This window comes from Dipodomys merriami, unplaced genomic scaffold, assembly GCF_024711535.1.
Source record: "Dipodomys merriami isolate MVZ:Mamm:240054 unplaced genomic scaffold, mDipMer1.0.p SCAF_15, whole genome shotgun sequence".
Taxonomy (NCBI): Eukaryota; Metazoa; Chordata; class Mammalia; order Rodentia; family Heteromyidae; genus Dipodomys; species Dipodomys merriami.
The window spans coordinates 5,776,418-5,801,866 of NW_027202826.1; the positions used below are offsets into that span (position 1 = coordinate 5,776,418).

The following is a 25,449-nucleotide window of genomic DNA, read 5'->3' on the forward strand; positions in this document are numbered from 1 at the left end:
AAGGCGAAATGTTAGGGATGATTCAAGCTAACCTGTCCAGTTTCTAAGTAAACAGTATTTTTGTCTTATGTATTCTGGAGTAATCACTCATGTCACTATTATTCAGTAATCTTCACTCAACCGGTTGGTTCCATAGCATAAAAACGAATTCTAAATCTTCTCGTCACCTCAAACTCACAGTTCTACCATTCTTTTGTCATAGTTTGTTTTCCAAGTGATAATTGTCCTCCCAAGTTTTCTCTACAGGTTTCTCATCATTACTTGAAAATAGCAAGTTCCATAGCCCTTCCCTTCTGGGCACAACTGCTTTGTAGTTCGATGAATCAATTCAATTCCTTTATCTTCAACTGGGTCTCAGGTTCCCTTTTACCCAGTTCCTGTCTCTTCCCAATTCTCTTCTGAAGCTTGTCCTAATGGATATACTAAATATTGGCATAATCATACTTGCTTAGATAAAGGAAGGGGAAAAGAAAGAGGGGGACAGAAAGTGAGTCACAACGTATTTTTTATATTCGATACTGTAAATGAACTATTTCTTCTAAGTTCTGTGTGATTTCACCACTGTAGGAATCCAGCTTGAAGGGAGCTATCATTAGGCAGCATCTTCCCGAGTACAGGCTTCTGATCACGCTCTTGCCGTGCATCTTTGGCCCGTCACTTGAGAGTGTACAACCATGACGATGGCACCTCTCCTTCCTTACTGTAAAACATCTCCTATGCTACCGTGTGTTCACTTCGTTTTCTATCCTCAAAGCATGTTTCTAGTATATACAAATATATGCGTCCTTTTATCTCTACATGCACGGAATATACTTACAGCACCTGTATGACTGAGATAATGTGTAACCCCGCAGCTTGGAGCTTGCCCCGTGACTGAATGCACTACTGCAGCACATTACACACCAACATTACTCTATGGGGCGTACATCGTGGGGCCTGATCCGGCCCGTGCACGGTGGGAACGAGCACTGTGTGGCACACACACGGCACACACACGTACATCTGTGCACCCTTTCACCCGGCCGCAGCCGTCCCCGCGGGGCGAGGTGGGGGGGCGGACTTCCGACGGCACCGAGCGCCACTGGCCGGGCCGGGCCGGCAGGCCTCCCCTCAGGCCCTCCACTCCGGACACCCCGACCGGCCGAGCGGGCCGCGGCCGGGCCCTCGCCTCTTCTCGTCCATCCGAGTGGTACACGGTCCTTACTCTCTCCCTAAAAGCTCCTCTCGCATTCCCCAGTCCTTTAACCGCCCCCCCCCCCGCCCTCCCCCCAAGACTTCACTAGCACGGCGGCGAGCAAGAGACCCGACACTGAGCGCGGTCGGCCGGAACCCCACATCCGGGTCACCTGCAACACCCCGCCCCCGCGTCGCCTCCCGGAAGTCCGCCTGTGACTCGACACACGCTCTCCAGTGACGCCAGCATCGCCGCGGGGAGTGAGGGGGGGGAACTCGACGGGCAGCAGCTGCGCCTGCGCGTCATCGAAGGGGCGGGGCGGAGAAGGGACGGGAGGTTAGGGAAGGAGGGGGAGGGGCGAAGAGGAAAGGAAAGAGTGCGGCCGCGGGCAGGGGCGGAGGGCTGGACCTTCCGGAAGTCCTCCGTGCTTCACTTCCTGTTGGCCGGCCGTTCTGAATCCGGGTCAAGGGTGATCGGCTCCGTCTTCCTCCCCGGCGGGTCGCGGCCCCGTCGGTGACAGCGCCTCCTGACTCATCCGGGCGCCCGTTTCTCCGACTCCCCTCGGCCGGGGCCCGGACGCCCGCACCTGCCGTGGGACGCGAGGGCGCTCCGCCGCGTCCAGCGCGCAGCCCCGCGCCCCGAGCACCCGCCCAAGCCCAGGGTCGCGCCGGCCGCCCCGCGCGGATGCCCGGGAGGACCACGGGGCCCGGGCCGGCGGCCGAGGTCGGGCCTGCGGCGCCGTAGGCCCGCCGCGCTCCGCACGCCGCCGTGATGGGCCGCGGGAGCCGATAGATGTGGCGGCGGCGGCGGCGCTGGCGGTGGCCGGTCCCGCTGCTGCTGCTGCGCTCCCCGCTCGCCTCGCTCTCCCGCCCCACGCCGGGGCCGCCGCCCGATCCTCGCCCCCGGGCCCCGGCCTCGCGGCACGGCGACCATGGACAAGATCCTGGAGGGCCTGGTGAGCTCCTCGCACCCGCTGTCGCTGAAGCGGGTGATCGTGCGGAAGGTGGTGGAGTCGGCGGAGCATTGGCTGGACGAGGCGCAGTGCGAGGCCATGTTTGACCTGACGACCCGGCTCATCCTGGAAGGCCGCGACCCCTTCCAGCGCCAAGTGGGACACCAGGTGCTGGAGGCCTACGCACGGTACCACCGGCCAGAGTTCGAGGCCTTCTTCAACAAGACCTTCGTGCTGGGCCTCCTGCAGCAGGGTTACCATTCTCTGGACAGGAAGGACGTAGCCATCCTGGACTACATTCACAATGGCCTAAAACTCATCATGAGCTGCCCGTCGGTGCTGGACCTCTTCAGCCTGCTGCAGGTAGAGGTGTTAAGGATGGTGTGCGAGAGGCCGGAGCCACAGTTCTGCGCCCGACTCAGCGACCTGCTGACCGACTTCGTGCAGTGCATCCCCAAAGGGAAGTTGTCCATCACCTTCTGCCAGCAGCTGGTTCGAACGATAGGCCACTTCCAGTGTGCGTCCACCCAGGAGAAAGAGCTGCGGGAATATGTCTCCCAGGTGACAAAAGTGAGCAACTTGCTGCAGAACATCTGGAAGGCCGAGCCCTCTACACTGCTGCCTTCCCTGCAGGAAGTTTTCGCAAGCATCTCTTCCACAGGTAAAGGTCATCCCGGTTCTAAGGGAATGTCCTCTTGGAAAATCAGTCTGTCTGCCTCGAGTACACACACCGTGTTTACTTCCGTTCTGAACACGTCCTTACTGAACAGCAAATTTTAATTCCCCTGTTCACAGTTTTCTTCTAATCTACTGTCTTGTTTGGGAATATCATTTGGTGCCTTAAAACCAGGTAGCGTCTCTGTGTTTCAAAGGTTGAGCATATCATTAAGTAAACAAGTTTCTTAATTCCCCAGCCTCTGCTCAAGTTACAGAATGCTTTGAGGATGACAGGTACTATGTAAAGCTCCTATTCATTAGTGACTAATAGTATAATAATATGTACCATGCTTTTGTTGACTATGTCTCTATCCTCTTGTAATTCGGGTGGTGGTTGTTGTTTTTTCTGTTTTTGAAGTCTGATCTTTTTTTTTTTTTTAATACATGGGTTGTCTCATTGCTAGATTATGCTAGTAGTTTAGGTCATTTTTAGGTAGTTTTTAAATATTAGTGTTTTTCCGTCCCCCAGCAGTCTATGTGAGAAGGGATACAGGTAGAATGAAGAAACCAGAGGGATGAGGGTGTTTTCGTGTTATGGGATACACCCTCAGAAACTGGAGAAGAGTCAAGTGATAATTCATGGCTAGAAAATGCTTTCTCACCCAGGAATTTTACATGTGTCTGTGTTCTTAAAACTTTGAAGCTTTGGAGTCTGTAGCTTTCTAAATAGTAAGTCCAAAACCAGATACACTTCCTCTTTACTTGGTACACCTGTTCTCTCTAATTATACCACTTGGGTGTTCCAAATTGAAAATGCCCTTATTTTATCTTAAGAAAAGAAATGAGAGTAGAGTTTTGTGTAAATACTTATCCCATTTAATATATACCAACATATATTTACAGTATTTGATTGATTTAAAAAAACTTTAGAGTACTTAACTATTAAATTTTTCCCCCATTTTTTTTTCACCTGTGGCAATCCAGATCTTCATCTTGGATTTCTTTAATTTTATATATAGTTTAAGCAAAAAATACCCTCCCACTAACCTTAATTTCTAATTTTTAATCCCCTTAGAAATTTTTGAAATCTTCTTTATAGCAATATAATGACTAAGAGCATCTAAAGTAGAAATTGGAATAACCTTACATTTCTTTTCTGGATACTGTTTTACAAATAAATAGCTTAGCACCTTTATGTACATATGTAGATAGATGTATATATATATATATATATATATATATATATACACATATACATATATATATATATATAGTTATTTTCTTTAGAATACTTCACATGAAACAAACATCTTGTCACTTTTCTTTGTTTTTCTATTAAAATACAGATGCATCATTTGAACCTTCTGTAGCACTAGCAAGCCTGGTCCAGCATATTCCTCTTCAAATGATTACAGTTCTCATCAGGAGCCTCACCACAGATCCAAATGTAAAAGATGCAAGTATGACCCAAGCTCTTTGCAGGTACTTATTCCTGACAACACTGTAGACAGTAACTGTAGTTTTGAATAATGAAAAACATACAGAAACATTTAAAACTGAAAGCATGAAATAAATGCATATTCTCCAAATTAATTGGAGCATTATTATATATTATAGTCTTGGCACATTATTTTTTTGGCTTGTCATTTTTTTATGATCTTTTTGCTTTTCATTGTTTTCTGTAATCTGTTTCTTCTTTCTGGATTTTTGTTCTTTTCCAAAGTACACATTTCACTTTCACTTTTAAATTGGACTCAATAGGTAATACATTCCTTGCTTTGAGAAATTGTTTTTCTCCATCAGTCTTAAATGATTGGACAAGATACAGAAATCTAATTTGATAACTATTTGCGCTTACCATTTTGAAATGGTACTGCATTGTCATCAGGCCTCTGCTATTCTCATAGTCAGCTGTCAGTCTCATTGTCATTCTTTGTGACCATTCAAGCTTCTCTGGTTTTCTTTTTTGTCCTTAATGTATTACAGCCTAGTTTTCCATTTCTAAGTGTACACTTAATGGTTTTCTTTCACAACAATTTGTATCTTTATTCAGTCATTCATTTTATCAGATCACATTTATTGAACATTTAACATGATTGCCAGACAGTGTTCAAAGAGTCTTTGAACAACTGGTAAAAATAGCTGCCCTTATTGGCTTACTATATGGTTTCAGAAGCTAAGAGTAGTCTAATGACATGCTTCACTGAGTCTAATATACATCCTAATTTTCAGGATGTTAAAAATGTGAAAATAGTCATAGTTGTCTAAGTTAAATTGCTTGACTTTTCTTGCTTTAGTGATACATAATTAAATATGCATCTTTAAAGTTTAGGGTTTTGGAATGTATCATAACTAAGATTGTGTGATGATGCTGTTTGTAGTTTTTTTTTAAAGGACAAAAAGGAATAGAGTATAAGAATAGTTTCTGTTTTTTTGTTTTGTTTGCCATTATCTGGGTTAGAATGCAGGACCTTGCACTTTACTCTGCTTGCTTGCTTGGCTTGCACTCTACCGCTTGACCCATGCTTGTTTTCACAATTTGTAATAGTGCATTTTTACTAGTTACATTAGCTATACGGGGTGGGGGGAAGTCATTGTTACAATTGTGGAATTTTACAATGTTAAATAGTGCATTTGTAATTGCATATTAAGACTGTGTTCACCAGGAAGAAGTCTTGATTGATACTCATATTTCTTGATTCAGGTAACTATATTTAAACTGCTCTTGATAGAATAAATTTGTGTTATAAATTCCTGATGTCACTATAGAGCATCCATTTATAATTTGGCATTTATGAAAAATGGGAATCAAATCTTTTTTAAGGAAATGTGTGTCCGTTTACAAGATTGGAAACTCCTTGGTGACAAGTACCTAGTTGCACTCATTTCTCCATTTTCTTTTGGCATTTCTAGGGGCAGAACCCCAGGGTCTTGAGTAATCTTGATCAGAGCTTGTTACTAGCAAGCTCAGTAAACATTGAGTCCCATATTGAGTGGTTCTCTTCTGTAACTCCCACTGTTCCTAAGTAAATAATGATGAGAATATTTCAATACTAATAACTTTTTCTTCAATTTCCAGAATGATTGACTGGCTGTCCTGGCCATTGGCTCAGCATGTGGATACATGGGTAATTGCACTTCTTAAAGGATTAGCAGCTGTCCAGAAATTTACTATATTGATAGATGTTACTCTGCTGAAAATAGAACTGGTACGTGAGAATATATCAATCTGGGAATGTAGGGCCTCATCTAATGGATATTTTTATTTTGGGGTGGTCTCTTAAAACATCTAGTTTTTTTTTAATTGTTCTGGGCCATATATATTATTTTAAATGCCAAGTAATTAAAATAATTTGCTCTTTTCAAATATTTAATATGAAGCCATTTTCATTAGCCTTTGAGTCCATCTAACCTAAGCTTTTAACACCATTACTCCTCCAAAATTACCTTTGATATCAGTGCCTCCCAATATTGGTGAGCCAGAGATTGTTTCTTGGATTTTTTCTTATCTGACCTGTCATCAACACTTGGCACAATTTCTCATCATTATTTTCTTCCACTAAAATTTCATAGCATGTTATGGTAGGACTTTTCAGGAAAAGGGACATTGACCTAAATAATTTTTATCCCTAAGGAAATAACTACTGATTGGGTTAATAAATTTGTTACAGATCCTTCAGATAACATCTTGTCTTGTTTTGAAGGTCTTTAATCGGCTTTGGTTTCCTCTTGTGAGACCTGGTGCTCTTGCAGTTCTTTCTCACATGCTGCTTAGTTTTCAGCATTCTCCCGAGGCGTTCCATTTGGTAAGTTCTGAAACAAAACTTTCTACATTAGAAAAGCTATTTTCAAATACAGTTTGCTATTGAGTCACCTTTGTATATAATGAAGATTGTAAAGTAGTCTTTACCTGTTTTTTGTAGCATTATGATTTCATAGAAAGAAAGATTGTGAGATTTCCTCCCAAAATTTCAGAATATTTGGTACCTCACCAGAATGCCCTGCTTCTACCCTTTGCCAGCAACCACATTACCTCTGCCTGGGAAATTTCACTGGTGGATGTCTGTTGTACTCAAAGGTGAAGAAGAATTAAAATGGTTGAAAACTACTGACTGCTTTAAATTTTCAAACCTTAAAAAAACAATCTTTGCTATTTAGGCCCCCAACATTTGGGCTTTGCGTTCTCTCACCTTTAAATTTTTTCTATCCCTTTAAATCAGCTATATCACTTGTTTTTATGTTATTATATAAGATTTGTCCTCACTTACAAATTAGCTAAGGTAAGAAATGGCCAAGTATTTGTTTGGAAACCTGTTCACTTGTTGTCTAGAATATCACTGGAAAGTAGTGCTTTGGTTTTGTGATTTTTCCAAGGTCTTATCCTCAGTTTTACAGTCAAAACTCATCAATACCCCACAATGTAAAAAAACATAAGAAAATTCAGAGGAGAATAATTTAGAAGGACAGAATTCAAATTAGCAGTTTTGAATTAGCAAGGTCACTATCTCAGAAAAGCCTATACACACACAGGCTGACCAGTGTCCTGTTTCCTCTGAAGAAAAATAAGGTGTAAATGTACCTTTCCAATTAGTAACTATATTATGTGTTTAGGATGAGTGATGAGTAGTTTGGTGATCTATATAATAGATGCTTACACAAAATGTTTTAACAAAGCCATATATGCTATTTGAGAAAGAGATTGTTTTTAAATTTCTTGGAAGCAAGTTCTCTTACAGAATTCATTTATTGTTACTTTTCACAGTGAGGGCATGCTAAATCTCTGATTAATCATAATTTTTGTGACTAGAATGTATTTCCTTGCCCTGTAGCTTTTTTCTCAGAAAAGTACATGAAATTTAAGGGGGAAAAAAAAACAAGTTTTCTGTTTGGTTGGTTGGTTGGTTTTTTGGAGGTACTCGCAATTGACCTCAGGGCCTATACTCACTAGTCACTCACTCTACCACTTAAGCCACCATCTCCTGTCCTAAATTTAAAATACTCTTTTAGGGCTGGGAAGGTGGCTCAGTGGTAGAGCGCTTGCCTTGCATGCATGAGGCCCTGGGTTCGATTCCTCAGCACCACATAAGAAAAAAGCCGGAAGTGGCGCTGTGGCTCAGGTGGTAGAGCGCTAGCCTTGAGCTGAAGAGCTGAGGGACAGTGCCCAGGCCCCAGAGTTCAGGCCCACTACCGGACCCCAAAAAAAAAAATTCTCTGAGCTGTGTGCCAATGGCCCACACCTGTAATACTTGCTACTCTGGAGGCTGAGATCTCAGGATCTTGGTACAGACCAGGTCAGGCAGGAAAGTCCATGAGACTCTTACCTCCAATAAACTATTCAGAAAATACTGGTAGTGGTTCATTGGCTCAAGTTTTAGAGCACTAACCTTGAGCACAGAGAAGTTAGCACCCAGGCTCTGTGAGCCTCTTATCTCCAACAAACTACTCACAACAAGCTTGAAGTAGGGCTGTGGCTCTAGCTTTAGGCCAAAAAACAAAACTCAGGATCAACACCCATGCCCTGAATTCAAGTCCTAAGCCTGACACAGAAAAAAGAAGTTTTAAATTAGTTATTTCAGGGGGGTATGATTGGGTGGGGGGTAGGGGGGAGGCTGGGAAGGGAGGTGAAGGGTAAACAAAGGAGGAGGCTGCAATGCTTGGTAAGAAATGTATGCATTATCCTGCCCATGTAATTGTAACCCCTCTGTACAGTATGTTCTCAAATAAAATAAAATTAAATTAAAATTAAATTTAAAAAAATCAGTTATTTCAGGAATGAATAGATCAGAAATATGAAAACTGACCTGGCTTAGTAAAGCCCAAAAGCTAAGACCTAATAATGTCAAAGTATTATATATGGCTTGACTTCTACTCATCTAAAATATTGGATGTTTAGTAATAATAGTTACAGAACTCCAGATAACTCAGTGAAAGACTTGGGTTTAGATGTTGCTAAATATTAGCACTAACCTGGAATCAACATCATTATTATGCATTATTGTCTATGTTTAGAATATTTAAAGACAAACCAAGACTGATATTTTAATGTGTCTGTTAGAGACCAACTTTTATTTTTCACGTAAAAAAAATTTAGTAGGTGCTATTGCAGATAGTTAAAATAGAAAAAAAAAATATCAAAATTACTAGTTAAATAAGCTTCCTGCATTTCCTCAAATAGCAATTTATGTTTACTATTATAATTGTGTCTAAAAATGTTTAATCTTACACATTCAAAAAAAAAATCAGCTTTCAGGAAGCAAAAATTATGACTAATCAGGGATTAGCATGCCCTCACTGTGAAAAGTAACAATAAGTAAGTCCTGTCAGAGAACCTCCTTTGAAAATTTAAAGACAATCTCTGGAAGCATATCTGTGTAACAGAAGAACTAAGTTGCTTTCTGCATTGGTTACTGTAGTGACCATAAGACATAGTAGTAGACAACCATATAGCCTGATGACGAAGACCACATCTGTACCAGGAAAGCATTTGGAAGACTTGAAACTTTTAGCATTCCTTCCTCTTTTACCACTCTGTCTTGTCTTCATCTCTGAAGGGAAGTGAGCCAGGTAACTTTGGACCTCGACTATTTCATCAAGAAGTGAGGCTTTATAGGGCAGAATTAGTATTGAACTTTGCTTAGAAATGTAAAGATGATAGCAATAGAGTGAACTCAGGAGCTTATAGTAGTATGGGATGGCCTTATCAATACTTTCTTTTATGGTGGCAAGATTGAAAAAAAAATATGTAAAAGCTAAAATGAGACTTCAGTCATCAAGCACAAGAGTAAAAGCTAGACAGACAAAATAGAAAAAGTAATGTGATTAAGAATGTGATTATTGTTTTGAGAAGGAAGAGTTGATTAGGGCCTTGCCACAATTGCTGTGATTTTATTTGTTTATGTGACTCTAATAGAGCTATATTTTCAGTTTTAATCATGTATGAAAACCAAAAAAAATAGTTCTTCAAATACAGTATGCTTTTTACTTTAAGAATAAATATTATTATTATAATAATTAGGTGAAAATAGCACCATGCTAATGGAGGGTACTATTTCTATAAATGATTATTTCATTTTGGTAATAACTTCTTAAATATGTCATTGCCTCTTGGTTGGCTTCTTTAGCTTCATTTTATAGTGAAAGAATATCTTTTTGTTGATAATATTAGTAGTTTTCCACATGTTGATGACAATGAATATTTTAAATTTTCCAATTATTTTTAAACCCATTAAAAATAATGGAAGTTTCTAGTTCCCTTTATTACTAAAACTCTCTCTTTTGGAGGATTGGGTCTTGTCTTGTAAGAATATCCAGTCTAACATGACATCCCTCTGTTTACCATAAATAAATAGTCCTGTTACTTGAGGTACAATTGTACTTACATATACAAGTTATTTGACACCTTCTTTTTTTTTTTTTTTTTTTTTTTTTTTTGTCGGTCGTGGGGCTTGAACTCTGGGCCTGGGCGCTGTCCCTTAGCTCTTCAGCTCAAGGCGAGCGCTCTACCACTTGAGCTACAGCGCCACTTCCAGTTTTCTGGTGATTTTATTGGAGATAGGAGTCTCACGGTCTCTCCTGCCCGGGCTGGCTTTGAACCGCGATCCTCAGATCTCAGCCTCCTGAGTAGCTAGGATTACAGGCGTGAGCCACCAGCGCCCGGCTTTGACACCTTCTTAAAGTAGACTTTACTGTGCAAATTGTAATTCTTTCAAGAGAAAAATTTAAGTTAACACTAGGTGGAGCTCTTTAGCTAAATCTAAGGAGTTTGTTTTTGGTTTGGAGTTTGTTGTTTCTATTAAATAAAATAATCTAACCAACTGTAGGCTTTTTTTTAATTGATGACAATGACCAAGATTCTTTTTTTTTTTTTTTTTTTTTTTGTCGGTCATGGGCTTGAACTCTGGGCCTGGGCGCTGTCCCTCAGCTCTTCAGCTCAAGGCGAGCCAAGATTCTTATCTAATGCCTTAGCTTGTTTTTTAGGTGGAGTGTAAAAGGGAGGAGTAGTGTTAAGCTGAACTTTGTAGTCATGTAACTTTGAAAACTAGCTTTATTGGTATTCTAAAAATGTTTGACTTTATAACTTTTTGAGAAACAGGCTATGATTCTGAACATAGAGAAAGTATTGATCATGTAACATATTTACTTGTAGGCTAGTTATTATGTTGCTAATTTGAAGAAATTAACAGTCATCTTTTTTTTCCCATTAGATTGTTCCACACATAGTTCATTTGGTTCATTCTTTTAAAAGCGATGGCCTGCCTTCCAGTTCCGCCTTCTTAGTGCAGTTAACAGAACTGATACACTGTATGATGTATCATTATTCTGGATTTCCAGATCTCTATGAACCTATCCTGGATGCAATAAAGGTATGGTGGTAGTATCCCAGTGTCTGTGGAATTGAAGATGATAATATAATAGATCAATATGTATTAGATGAATGAATATAAAATATTCCTATAGCCAGCTATTCTTTTGTTTGAAAAATGCAGTAAGGGTTAAATTTCATCAGTGTTTAAGAGATGGATCTTTTATTTGCCATATGCATTTAAATTAATAACCATCCTCAGCTCTGTAATGCCATTTAATTATAAGGTGCATTTTTAAATTTATAACAGCTTTGGGAAGTTTTGTTATAGAAGATACTACATTAAATGAAGACATACATCAGATTACATTCCACCATCAGACTTGTTAAAATACGTAAAGAATATCTTAGAATGAAGGAAACAGTTTAATCAAATGTTTGACTTTGATATTCTCCCTACTTACTATTCTCTTTTTGCTATAGATTCTTTATGAATTGTATATACTTCATAGAATCTTTACCAGATTATTTGTGCTTATTCTGTTTTTTCAACTTTGTACAAACAGTGATTCTAAGAGGCCTGATTCTATTTGTGTGGGACAGTTTGTCAGCACAGTGTTTCTCAGGAAACTTGGTATGGAACCAGAGTGTAGCAAAAGAGTTGGAGAACCTAGTCCAGCCAAACTTATTGAAAGTTTCCAAACATAGAGTCATTGCCTTTACTTCTTCTCTATCTGACATGATTTAAAAACATGTTCCTTTCCCTATACACATAGGTAAATCAGACTCACTTGATTTAGTCCAGAACATGGCACCAGTTAGTTTAATTTTGACACTTCAAAAGCAAAGTATATACAGGAGGTTTTTTTGTTTGTTTGTTTGTTTTGGGTCCAGTTGTGGGGCCTGAACTCTGGGCCTGGGCGCTGTCCCTCAGCTCTTCAGTTCAAGGCTAGCGCTCTACCATTGGAGCCACAGCGCCACTCCCAGCTTTTTTCTTTTTGCTTATGTGGTGCTGAGGAATCAAACCCAGGGCCTCAGGCATGCAGGGCAAGCGCTCTACCACTGAGCCACCTTTCCAGCCCAAGAGTATCCTTTAGTGGACTTAAAAGTGATGTTTCTCTCTGCATTATTTTTGTGTCTATTGATTCCTTTTCTTCAGTTGTGTGGTGCTTTTCAAGGTGAAATTTCTGATAAGTTCTACACTCAGAAGAAGCAAAGGGTTCATTCCTAATCCAAGGAAAGCCTTTTTCTTTTTTCTTTTTTTCCTCTTTTTTCTTTTTTTTTGTTTTTGTTTTTTTGTTTTTGTTTTTGTAAATTTTTGGTTTTTTTCTGGTCATGGGGTTTGACCTCTGGGCATGGGCGCTGTCCCTCAGCTCTTCAGCTCAAGGCTAGTGCTGTACCACTTGAACCACAGTGCCACTTTGGTCTTCTGGTGGTTTACTGGAAATAAGAGACTCACAGACTTTCCTACCCAGGCTGGCTTTGAACCACGATCCTCAGATCTAAGCCTCCCAAATAGCTAGCATTATAGGTATGAAGCACCTTCTTTATTTTTTTTTTGACATACTGGTGTTTGAACTCATCACTATCTAGGCACTTTACATGAGCCACATCTGCATCTCTGCTTTTGCTAGATACTTTTTAAGAGAGCATCTCTTGAACTTTTCTACTTGGGCTGGTCTCAACCTGTTAGCCTCTCACTCTTAGACTGGAGAATAGAAAATACTTTCTTGGACAGGTGTTGGTAGCTCCTCTGTGATCTTAGCTGCCTCAGGAGACAGGCCTGGAGGATCTCCAGCAAGATTCTATCTCCAATTAACCAGCAAAATGCTGGAACTAAGGAGGCATCGTTCAAGTGGTAGAACAGCAGCTGTGAGCAAGAAAACAGAAAGAGCATGAGTACCATCACAAAACATAAATAGACACACACACAAACACGAGGAAGGAAGGAAGAAGGGAGGGAAGGGGAAAACAAGGAAAAAAAGAGGCTGGATATTTAATTGTCTTCATAAAATGTACATTTTCAGCAGATCATGGTAGTACATACCTTAATCCCAACCCTTAGAAGACTAAGATAGGAGGATCATAAGTTTAAGGGCAGCCAGGTTGAAAATGAGCTTGAGCTACATGTGAATACCTTGTCTCAGAAAAAAATGAAAGGAAGAACCAAGTTTGGTTTTCTAAAGTCTAAGTACCAGGTGGTAGTAACAATTTAGGAAAGTGAATGATCTGAGTATATGTGGTTTTACCAACTTTTATTCTCCATTGTTCTCTTTATACTTGAAATCATGTACATTTCTTCTTATTTCATTAGCTTACACTTCACTAAGTATAGAAGAAGAATCTGTTGTAATAATTATCTAGATTGTAAACCATGAAATTGGGTTTTATTTTTCAAAGTCAAAAGTCACTGTGCTAAGAAGCTTTCAGTTTCCATCCCTTAATTTGCATTATTTTTCTAAGAATTATTACTAATGAGTGAAAAAAGGCATTTCTTAATATTATCACAAAATTTGAAAGCAGCTGTATTTAGCTTATTTAATTATGTGCTACTTTAAGTCTGTCTTCTACTGCTTCTAAAGAGTAGCACTGGCTCTGGTCTCAGTTTTATTTTGTTAGTTTTTGTTTGTTGTTAGCTGGCAAACAACATTACAAATGTAGCTTGAATTCCTGGTTCTTAAGTTCTTGGTGAACTGACTTCAGGAGACATTTATTTTGCCATACAATATAATTTCATTTTTCATAACTAAGTAACATCATTGATATCAAAACTAAGGCTTAGTCAGTAGACAGCCCTCCTTGTAATGTCACTTTAATAACAGAAAATAGTTTCTACTTCGCTTTGTAACTGTTATTCCTCTTTGTGATCCACAGGACTTTGCTAAGCCCAGTGAAGAGAAGATTAAATTGATTCTCAACCAATGTGCCTGGACTTCTCAATCCAATTCTTTGGCATCTTGCTTGTCTAGACTTTCTGGAAAATCTGAAACTGGGAAAACTGGTCTTATTAATCTAGGAAACACATGTTATATGAACAGTGTTCTCCAAGCACTGTTTATGGCTACAGAGTAAGTTTGAATGTGAACATTTTCATTTTAACTATAGAACTTGGTACATACTGATGAAACATGAGATGGTAGGGATTGTCTATACATTATTTCTTATAAATTGCACAAATACTAACATTCCCATATAGTTTCCTTATTCAGAAATGGAACTGCTTTTCGTGCTCAGCAGAAACTAGTAAAAAGTTAACTTGCATAGTATTTAATACATTGTCACTGTTTTTATAATTATCATGACTTGATGTTTACAAATCTAACAGATGAACTGATGGAAGCTATTCCAAAGAGTTTGTGTTCTACAGCTATTTTTAGCTATTATCCCATAACATTGCTTCTATTACGCTACTATATTTTTTCAACCTATATAATCTTTTGAGGATGTTATATATTACCTGCTTGTTAGGTATAGTATTTATCAGATCAATTTCTTTGTTGGTATTTGAGAAAGTTAAGCTCTCCTTCCCACTTCAAATGATAGTTCCTTTGGCCTCTTCCTAATTCATTTTCAGATCTATTTTCTTCACAACTAAGCAATAAGGAAACAGGGAATGTTAGTTATATAAATGTTGTTTGTGAAGGCATAAAATCATGACCAACTGTTTCTAAATGCAAAAACATGGCTGAAATGTTCAGTACCAATTGAGTATTCATGGAACTTGTCCAAAAGTACTTTTCAAATTGAATTCCAATTTTTTGTTACACCTGCCTAGTGGAATCATAAACTATTAGATGTAGTCTTGGCTGTAGTTTCTTTTTTGGCCCCAGGTTTTACTGTGAGCATGAAGGTACTTTTGCAAGCATGACAAGAAATAATCCATTTCTCTCACCACTAGAGGTCAGCTAGCCAGCTATCTCACTTTACAGATGACAGAGTGCAAAGACTAAGCAGTTAGAACTGCCAAGAGCAATTCAAAGAGCACATTTTTATTCTGTGACAATATTAATTAGTAATACACACCTGTAAACTCTTGAAAGGGTGAGGAGGTAGGAGGCTGGTGTGTCTGAGGGCAGCCGGGACTGCATAGTGATGTACTACCTCAAAACCCTCCTTGACCTACCCCTGAGATACATCAAAGCCCATGTGTACATGTGCAGACACACAGAAAAAGTCACTATCTTATTCTCTTTCAGTTTCAGAAGACAAGTACTGTCTTTAAATCTAAACGGGTGTAATTCATTAATGAAAAAATTACAACATCTCTTTGCCTTTTTGGCTCACACACAGGTGAGTGAGTGTGTGTGTGTTCATATTATACTAGAAATCTGTAATTTATCAAACTTAATGTTATACAAGACATCTATAATTGATCAAACTGCATACCATATTTTTTCTCAAGGTAGCATCACTTAGACATTCTAAACATACTGTCTAAAATATCTAAATAATAGAACATACCTCGAGCTTTTACTGCTTCCTTTGCTCCCCATACTTGTATATGAATATTATGTCAAACTGCTGTTTTATGTTTTATTTTTGTGCCAGTACTGGGGCTTGAACTCCAACCTCTCACTCACTCTTACTTGGCTTAAAAAGTACAAGGCTGGGGCTGGGAAGGTAGCTCAGTGGTAGAGTGCTTGCCTTGCATGCATGAGGCCCTGGGTTCAATTCCTGAGTACCACATAAGTAGGAAAAGCCGGAAGTGGTGCTGTAGCTCAAGTGGTAGAGCATTCATCTTGAGCTGAAGAGCTGATGGGCAGCGCCCAGGCCCAGAGTTCAGGCCCCAGGACCGACAAAAAAAAAAGTGCAAGGCTGAAGTTTTACCACTTGAACCACACTTTACTTCGAGCTTTTTGCTAGTTAACTAGAGATGAGTCTCAGACTTTCCTTTTTATATTTATTCATGCTTATTTATATACATATGCACATGTATATATATGTATCATACTCTTTGTGTTTTGCTGTAGTTGCTATTGTCCTGCAGAGGTAGTGGAGAGTACTAAGTATAGCTGGAAGAGAGTTTCAGGACTGATAGAATTTATTTGATGGGAACGTCTAAATCCCTGTCTACCAGCCAAAAAAAAAAGGACCAGAAGGAGCCAGGGACAGGTTACCCTCAAGAATCCAGCTACAGTCACCTATTTCCTCCAGCTACGTCCACCTCCCTAAGTTTCCAGAAGCTTCCAAAATAGCTCCATAAGTAGGAACCAAGCAAGCTTTCAACACATGATTCTGAAAGGGAAGTTTCAAATTCAAACCATAACAATGATGTATATACTATATTAACTCCCAATCAGAGCTATGAGAAAACACCTTAAAGAGATGACCAAGGAAAACTAAAGTTCTGTTCTGTCACAGGTGAAACTTTCTCCATTAGCAAAACCAACAGATTTGCTTAAACAATAAAAAAAATATTTTTTATAGCATATATTAGACAAGGGAAGTTTTGACACTTCCATACATACAACCTTCTAAAAATCTTTTTATATAATTAATAAAGCTAAAAGTCATCATTTAAATTTTGTAAACCTTTTTGATCAGTCTTTTTATCTCCTAATCCTCAAAATCAGTAATTTGACTAATAAAGTATATCCCTACTTTGCTTTAAAAAAGAGAAGAAAAAGAAAAGCTGAGGTTTTTCTGTCACATCATACAGACAAGTAGTGAGTGGGCTGAGGATGTGAATGGGAGGGCATGGGGCCTTTGCGCAGTCAATACGCTACGCTTTCTTTATTCAGAATGCCACAAACAGCCCTAACTTGGGTAAAATTTTCCTTAACTGAAGAGTTGAGGTATAACTCAGCTGAGATTCTCCACTCTAAATAGAGAAGAGAAGAGAGGAAAAAAATAGAGCAAGGTTCCTAACTGGTACACTAACCTGTCTACATTATGACATGTACCCAGTCAAGAAGTGTTCAATTGCAGTAGTAATGCATGGCTTTATACTTGTTCCCCTTATTACTTCACCTATAAAATATGTTCGTCAGCATTTCTTTTTCAGACTTGGTTTTTCCAAAGTGATGCAGTCATAACAGATGACTGTCATAAAGGGATTATGTCAGGAACATTGTATGGTTAGAAAAACCTGGATTCTAATAATTCTTTCTGCCACTCTTTTAGCTGAATGGCCTTTTTCTAAGTCTCAGCTCTGGAGAGTGCAGAGTTTTAGCAGAAGATGATCTAAACTTACTCCTAATTAGTTCCATGTGCTTCTGAGTTGCCCCCACAATGGCACTTTTTTATGAAGCCGGAATACAATTTGAGAAGTTGTTATTGAGCATTATGTATTAAGATGCTGTAAAGAATCACTTCCTTCCTTGTATTTTCTTTACTGCTGTCAAAAGAGGGAAGCGTACGCACCTCGGATATTCTTTGAGGCTTCCAGACCTCCGTGGTTTACGCCCAGATCGCAGCAAGACTGTTCTGAATACCTCAGGTTTCTGCTAGACAGGTACGAAGTGTTTTTAAACTTCTCATTTCAATTATGTCTTCTCATAACCATCTATTTCTATTTAACATGAGGCAAACATTTTACATTTTAAGTATTGATCTTTAACATACCCTCACATTTTTTGTTTTTTGTTTTTGTTTTGTTTCTTAGGTTTCCTTTTGGTTCCTTTTGGGAGTATCTTTAGGCTGTTAATCAAAGAGTAATAGGTTTCCAAAACACTCTGGAATCTGTGTGGTCTTTTCTTTCCTGATTCTATAACTGTGGAGGCCAGATTTTTCCTCATCCACTTCATCTGAAAAATAGAGCAGTAGCACGAATGCAGCATATGTGCACTTACCCAGCTGCACCCTATGAAACCAGATAGTCGAAGTACTTGAAAAATACAGAACACTGCCATTCTTCCCATGAATATTTGTGGTTTGAAGACATACAACTTTTGTTCAAAATGTGTTGTTTATTACTATTTTAAGTTTTTTTAATATTTAAATATTTCCTTGTTTTTCAATATCAGTGACTACCTGTAAGTATAAATACAGCCCACATTTTTAAAAAAGCTCTGTGTTTCTTAGTTATTTTTAAGAACATAAAGGAGCTGGGGACCAAGAGGTTTAAGAGCTACTGTAATGTATACTGTATTAATCTATATTTAAGGGTTTGAGTAATTTTATGTCCTTACCATTTCATTAGTAATAAAACCCCAACTTCACTCCCTTCTATTGTACAGATGGCTAGTAATTCGTTGGGCTTGGCTTAGGCAGCCTTCCTTCCTTGCAGCTGAGAGTGTGTTCATGTTGGCTTTGTGCCAGACTTTTATGAGGTGCCAAGCAGACAAATGTATAAGACAGGGGATGTGCATAATTAATGTAATGTCACAAATGCTATGAAATAGAATGAAGTAAGTAAAATCGGAACATACAATAGTAATAAACCATGACTTTTCTTCTGTATTCTCTATTCGGTATTTTCTTGATTAAAAGAGAAGAAACTTAATTTTTTTTAATGAAGTACTCTACTTGATGACACTAACATGACTGTTGGTGTAAGCCACTACTATTTTAAAAAGAAATGTCACATAAACATAAGTGAAGTAACTATATAACAATATCCTCTTCTTTAGGCTCCATGAAGAAGAAAAGATCTTGAAAGTTCAGTCCTCCCACAGGCCGCCTGAGAGTCTGGGGTGTGGAGAAACATCTTTGCAAGAAGTAGCCAGTAAGGCGGCTGTCCTATCAGAAGCCTCTTGCACAAATGAGAGTGAGAAGACTTTAATAGAAAAAATGTTTGGAGGAAAACTAAGGACTCACATATGTTGCTTGAACTGCAGGAGCACCTCGCAGAAAGTGGAAGCCTTCACAGATCTTTCACTGGCCTTTTGTCCTTCCCCATCCATGGAAGACTTATCTTTCCAAGACCCAGCATCATTAGCCCATGCCCAAGATGGCAGCCTGATGTGTGCCAGTGTACCTGGTCCTTCAGAAGATGCTGTAGTTTATAATCCAGCTACAGCTGCCTTTGTCTGTGACTCCGTTCTGAATGAAAGAATAAGCAGTCCTTCTAATGAATTTCACTGTCCCGAAAACACTTCTGTCCCTAATGAATCTGCCAAGATTCTTGTGAGTAAAGATGTACCTCAGAAACTCGGAGGTGAAATCACACCTTCCGTAACTGACTTACTAAATTATTTTTTGGCTCCAGAAATTCTCACTGGTGACAACCAATATTATTGTGAAAATTGTGCCTCTCTGCAGAATGCTGAGAAAACTATGCAAATCACGGAGGAACCTGAATACCTTATTCTTACTCTCCTGAGATTTTCGTATGATCAGAAATATCATGTGAGAAGAAAAATTTTAGACAATGTGTCACTGCCACTGGTTTTGGAACTGCCAGTTAAAAGAACTACTTCCTTTTCTTCGTTGTCAGAAAATTGGTCTGTAGATGTTGACTTCACCGATGCTAGTGAGAACATAGCTAAAAAACTAAAGCCTTCTGGGTCCGAAGAAACTTTCTGCCCCAAATTGGTGCCCTACGTACTGAGTTCTGTTGTCGTCCATTCGGGCGTGTCCTCTGAGAGCGGGCATTATTACTCCTACGCCAGAAACACCACAGGCACAGAGTCCTCGTTCCAGATGTGCCACCAGCCCGAACCTCTGGCGTTAACTCCCTCCCAGAATCACTTACTAGGGAGAGACGGCCCTGCTGCTGTTATGGAACAGGATTTAGAAAATAAGGAAATGTCAAAAGAATGGTTTTTATTTAATGACAGCAGAGTGACATTTACTTCATTTCAATCAGTCCAGAAAATTACGAGTAGGTTTCCAAAAGACACAGCTTATGTGCTTTTGTATAAAAAACAGAATAGCACTGGTAGTTTAAATGGTAATAATCCAACCAGTGGACTCTGGGTAAATGGAGATCCACCTCTACAGAAAGAACTTATGGATGCTATAACAAAAGACAATAAACTGTATTTACAGGTAAGTTATGGAAGATATTGAACAACTGACAGTTAATTGGGTGCCTAAGTCTGGATTCACATGAAATGAATTCAACCTGTGTAACTGAATTGTCCTCATGTGCATTATGAAAAGTATCAACTAGATACAATGTGAAAGACATTTGGGTTTAATTACAAAAGATGTGCTTCTCATTAGGAAAGATGATACAATCGTGTCATAGGGAAGCAGAAAGTTTAATGAATGGAAGTATTCTGCTTTCTCCTGTCTCAGCCACAGAGGAAACAACAGCCAATGGTGCTAATGCCTGCAAGTTCTTTGAGTCAGTATTCTAAAGTCTTACTGACCTTCAGATGGCTAAGGTAAAGAACACTAAAAGATGGATCTGCAAAGAAAGGATACTTGTAATTCTGAGGATCTGAACAACAAAATCAGAGCAGTAAATAAAAACTGAAGTAAACATGTCTTATAGATTAATTTATTCAAGAATATACTTTTTTCAAACATTTCTTCAAGTTAATTTAGGCCTTGCTAACTTGCTATCAAAAAGAACCAAGAACAAATTAGAGATTAAACTACGGGAAAGCAAATAATGAGAAGTATGATTGGATAGCTCAAGTAATTTTATGAGTTTCTAAAAAAATGTTTGAAAGCCATAGATTTCCTAAATGTATAGGCAAAGAGAAGAAATAAGCCATGACACTACAAATTTTTAAGTTGGTTTTTCAAAAGCAACATTACAAAATATCCAGAAATAATTCATGATACATTTTAAAGGAATATAGAAATGTTCTAAAATAATACAAAAACTTTAGAGAATAATTCAAAATTCTGAGTATTTTCAGGATGGCTTATTATGAGGGTAGCAATATGAGCACTATTAATCAACGGGTTCTCAAAGACAGGAGAGTAAGAATGAGGAATAAAGGATAAGATTGAAACAAAATTTTACAGTATGACTCAGATTGAGCGGACTTGAAAATGCATAAACTATCTATGTTTGAGTAAGATACTACATTTAGCAAGTGAGAGGTAGATTTTAAAACTCAAGAAACTAATTTCTGCAGTTGGAGCGCTAAGCGTGTATTGATTTGGTAGGGAAGAGTTTTAAGTATTACTATAAGGTAGTAGGCTTTATTTTACTTACCAGTATTTCTTTAAATCAGTTTTACTTTTTTCTTTTTTCTTTCTTTTTTTTTTTTATTTTTTTTTTATTTTTTGATCCTGGCCCTGGAGCCTAAACTGAGGGCCTGGGCGCTGTCCCTGAGCTTTTTCCCTCAAGGCTAGAACTCTGCCATTTGACCCACAGCTCCACTTCTAGCTTTTTAGTGGTTAATTGGAGGCCAGAGTCCCAAGGAGTTTACTGTCTGGACTGTGGCTGCCTTTGAACTGCAGTCCTCACATCTCAATTTCTTGAATAGCTAGAATTACAGGTGAAGAGCTGTTGTACTCTTTATTAAGAAGTATCTTAAGCAAAGGGTAGAAAGAAAAATCCAGGCTTCTCTGATTTACAATTTTTACTGAAACCACCACTTCCACAAAGCCCCCGTTGATGCACAGTCCATTGTGGTAGCCATTTAACTCTGTTCTGTAAAGAATTCATTTTGTGTATTACAGAGTTTTACAGGAGCTGTAATGTTTTCTATAGGTTTTACATCTTAGGGGTTTCAGTTTTCTCTGTTATAAAATGAAATACTGAAACAGAGTGGTAGGTTAGGCATAGTAGCTTGTACCTATAGTTCTAACTATTCCAGAGGCAAAAGATCAGGAAGGTCAATTTCAAAGCCAGCCTGAGAAAGTGAGACTCATTCAACCTAAATGTCAGTGTGGTGGTGCACATGTTTGATAGCAGCTCTGCAGGAAATATAGGTAGATGGATTATAGATCTAGCACAACACTATCAAAAAAATAACCAAAGCAAAAACAGGCCAGGGGTGTGGTAGAGACAGTGCCACTAAGAGAAAAAAACGTCACATAAAACACCCTTGTATAATTAGTAAGTGCCATTTCAAAATTGAAATAAGAATTTTTAAAAGAAATAGAGTGGTGTATGTAGGACCTGCTGTTCTCTTAGAGTTACGTGAAGATTTTGTAATCTGCTTGTCTTGCTCCAGTGCTAACTTATAACCTTAGGAGGTTTGGGGTAAGTGTCTTAAATACCAATATTGCCAAAAGTTACTCGATATTGTAAAACTTACTGAGTTTGAAGAGCACATATTAAGGATTAAGACAATTTTAGAATACTGGTATGTGTGATATATCCATCTATTATATTTAGCATTTTAATTTCATAAAAATCACTTTAATTTTAGGAACAAGAGTTGAATGCTCGAGCCCGGGCCCTCCAAGCTGCATCTGCCTCTTGTTCATTCCGGCCCAATGGATTTGACGATAACGATCCACCAGGAAGCTGTGGGCCAACTGGTGGAGGAGGGGGAGGCGGATTTAATGCAGTTGGCAGACTCGTGTTTTGACCCTGGGAGCCCAAAATGCATTGGTCAAAAAGCATCCAATACCATGGCTGTTAAATGTCAGACTGTAACAAAGACCAGATCTACCTTTTATTTTTCTTTTCATTAGACCCCTATGCTTTAAGAAAACACACTCAGTGCTTGTTTTTATTTTCTGGACAATACATTTATTAACAAAATGCATCATGGGAAAAAAATCTACCTCTTAAAATTCCATTTATGGTTAAATATGCTTGACCAAAAATGTTGAAAGAAAAAAAAAGTGTACCTGGTCCCTAATTAAGCTGCATTAAATTTGGTAGAATTATTTAAATAGTCTATATTCAGTTTTACTGAACCAAAAAAATATAATTCATTTGCATTTCTTTATAATAGAATTGATTCCAGATAAATAAGAGAAATACTGTTTTTTTAAGTCCTTTATTCTGATGTAGTTACCCATTTTCTAATTCAAGTCTTTGAAAATACTAGAGAGGATCCAGTCTCCAATGAAGGCAATAATATAAAATGTACCAAGCTATCATACTTCTCAGATTTCTGTTTAGTCTGCCTTCGGTGTCCCTGTTTCTGCACTTCAAGGACAGATGTTTTTAAAAAGGGATATTTATACATATGGACTGAATTGATTTTAAGAAAGGTGCATGGTCCCATAGGAGCAATGTTTTTATCTAAAAGTTGCTAACTTTGTAGTATTTCTAATGGCTGGAGGATTTTAAAGTTCTGTTTCAGGGAGCTTGTGTCTTGTGTGTGTTCTGAAGGAGGTGAGTTCTATATGTGCCTTGCAGTATCGTAATTCAGAAAGACATCTTTGGCTACAGAAAATTTTTTGTTAAAAATGAAATGTTGGGAAGTAATTTTGTGCTCACATTAAAATGACAACTTTTTGAAAGGTATTAGCTTTTCCAGAAGTAAAGTCTAATGGTTCTAAATCAAAGTGTGATAGTGAATTTTTAACTCCTAGAAAAATTCAGAAGAAATTAACCTAGTTGAGTAAAATCCTTTTGCATATGTTACTTAATCCTCAAAACATTAAAACATTGATAATGTATTTTTAGAGTTGTATATCTGAGATTTTTTTGTTGTTGTTCAAGTTGTATGTTATGGTTACTTCTATATCATAGTTTCCGGAAAAATGTTAAAATGCCGATGGTCCAATCCCACATTTATTTATTTATTTATTTTGCCAGGATACTAGAAATAGGTCAGGTCTCCTGGGTCTTGATTGTAGCACTATTCAAAAATTACCCCAAATATCCTTTTTCCTGAAGATTTTAACTTATCCATGCTTGTCCATTGTTCTGAAGATTGGGTCCATATTTATTTTGAAAACATTTTAAGGAAATACTGTTCTTCGGTGATCTGAGGTTTATCATTTTCCCAAGCTTTTGTGGCACTCATAAAAATAACTGCATCTTCATTCCACTGCCTTCCACTGTTAACCTTTTCCAATTACCCAGAAGAGTAGGAGCAAGGATTGAATTTTAAACCAGAAATGCTTTACAAAATTAACCAAGATTCATCTCCACTGTAAGTGAATGAAAAGAGAATATTCTCCTGTGGACTTCCTTTTGTCCTAATAGTGATATTCTGAGTTACTCATGTGTTCATTTATTCACTGGAGCTAATGATTATCACTTTATCGGGTTTGGCATTTAGTGAAGTTGATTAAGTCATTTGATACATGGATTAATCGTGGATAAAGTGTCTCTAGGATCATCAGGAAGAAAACTTCCATGAAGACAATAAGCCCCCGTAGTTTTATCTGTAACTATCTTGTAGTGCTAGGATTTTATGTATCAAAGCAGTATAAATTAAAGTTGGGCTCGATGGTATACACCTGTATACAGGCTACTTAGGAGAAGGCAGTAGGACCTCAAGCTCAAGACCAGCCCAGGCAAAGTTAGAAGACCCATTGCAAAGCAAAGTAACACAAAGGGCTGAGGTGGCTGGCTAGCCTGTTTGAGGCCCTGGATTCAGCCCCCAGTACCACAAGAAAGTGTTGAATTTTCAAAATGGTAAAGACTAAATTCTAGTTGTGTAGCAGTATTAGGACTATTCAAATTATAACTTGACAGTGACTTAAAGACTTAAGATTTAAAATAGAGTAATATTATTTCCTAAATTTAATGGAACCTGAATAATCTGTTACTTAATTGCTGTCTTATATGTCATGTTATGTCTTTTCTTTCTCCTCTATTTCCAACATGTATATTTCCCTCCCCCTGCTTTTAAAAGTTGTTTTGAGTTCCAACTGAAGGCTGATAATTATTGCTATTTCTCTTTAGTTCAGTCCAAGTTCAGCTTGAGTGAAGTTCCTCCTTACTGCCAGAGAGCACAGTTAGTCTTTACTACAAACAAAATTGAAAATCCTGTTGGGGCGCTGATGGCTCACGCCTGTAATCCTAGCTTCAGGATCTGAGGATCATGGTTCAAAGCCAGTCCAGGCAGGAAAGTCTGTAAGACTTACTTCCATTAACCACCAGAAAGCTGCAAGTGGCACTTTGGCTCAAGTGGTAGGGTGATAGCCCTGAGCAAAAAAGCCCAGGGACAGTACCCAGACCCTGAGTTCAAGCTCAGAGGACACACACACACACACACACACACACACACACACACACACACACACACACACACACACACACACACACACACACACACACACACACACACACACACACACACACACACACACACACACACACACACAGAAAAGCTGTAAATCTAAGACTTGTTACACACACACACAGAAAAGCTGTAAATCTAAGACTTGTTACACACACACACACACACACACACACACAGAAAAGCTGTAAATCTAAGACTTGTTTCTTTGAAAGATGTTTGTAGATGGATGGAAGGAAGAAAGGAAAAGAAGATTTCCAGAGATATGGAAAAGAATATAACAATCCAATACCGTCTGAGTTGGCCTTGCAAGTCCTGGTACCATGTCCCCTGACTCATGACATTTATGTGTCAAGTTGGA

At 38.7% G+C, this 25,449-nt stretch overlaps 1 protein-coding gene across 1 annotated transcript; it reads left to right on the forward strand.

The window, feature by feature from the left end:
• Positions 1-1,615: 1,615 nt before the first annotated feature.
• Usp38 (ubiquitin specific peptidase 38) lies at positions 1,616-23,514 on the forward strand. Its single transcript, XM_070022119.1, has 10 exons — positions 1,616-2,787; positions 4,130-4,265; positions 5,863-5,992; positions 6,488-6,589; positions 10,988-11,146; positions 13,960-14,153; positions 15,282-15,375; positions 17,433-17,539; positions 18,657-20,016; positions 22,308-23,514. Exons 1-10 carry the CDS (start codon positions 2,106-2,108, stop codon positions 22,467-22,469), a joined length of 3,126 nt encoding a protein of 1,041 aa, XP_069878220.1. The 5' UTR covers positions 1,616-2,105; the 3' UTR covers positions 22,470-23,514.
• The last annotated feature ends 1,935 nt before the right edge of the window (positions 23,515-25,449 follow it).

Bases quoted from the DNA above. Each gene is read 5' to 3' on its own strand.
- Usp38 (XM_070022119.1), top strand. From the start codon at position 2,106: ATGGACAAGATCCTGGAGGGCCTGGTGAGCTCCTCGCACCCGCTGTCG. The intron at 14,154-15,281 runs GTAAGTTTGAAT...ATTCTCTTTCAG, and splicing joins GCACTGTTTATGGCTACAGA to TTTCAGAAGACAAGTACTGT. The intron at 15,376-17,432 runs GTGAGTGAGTGT...TGCTGTCAAAAG, and splicing joins CCTTTTTGGCTCACACACAG to AGGGAAGCGTACGCACCTCG.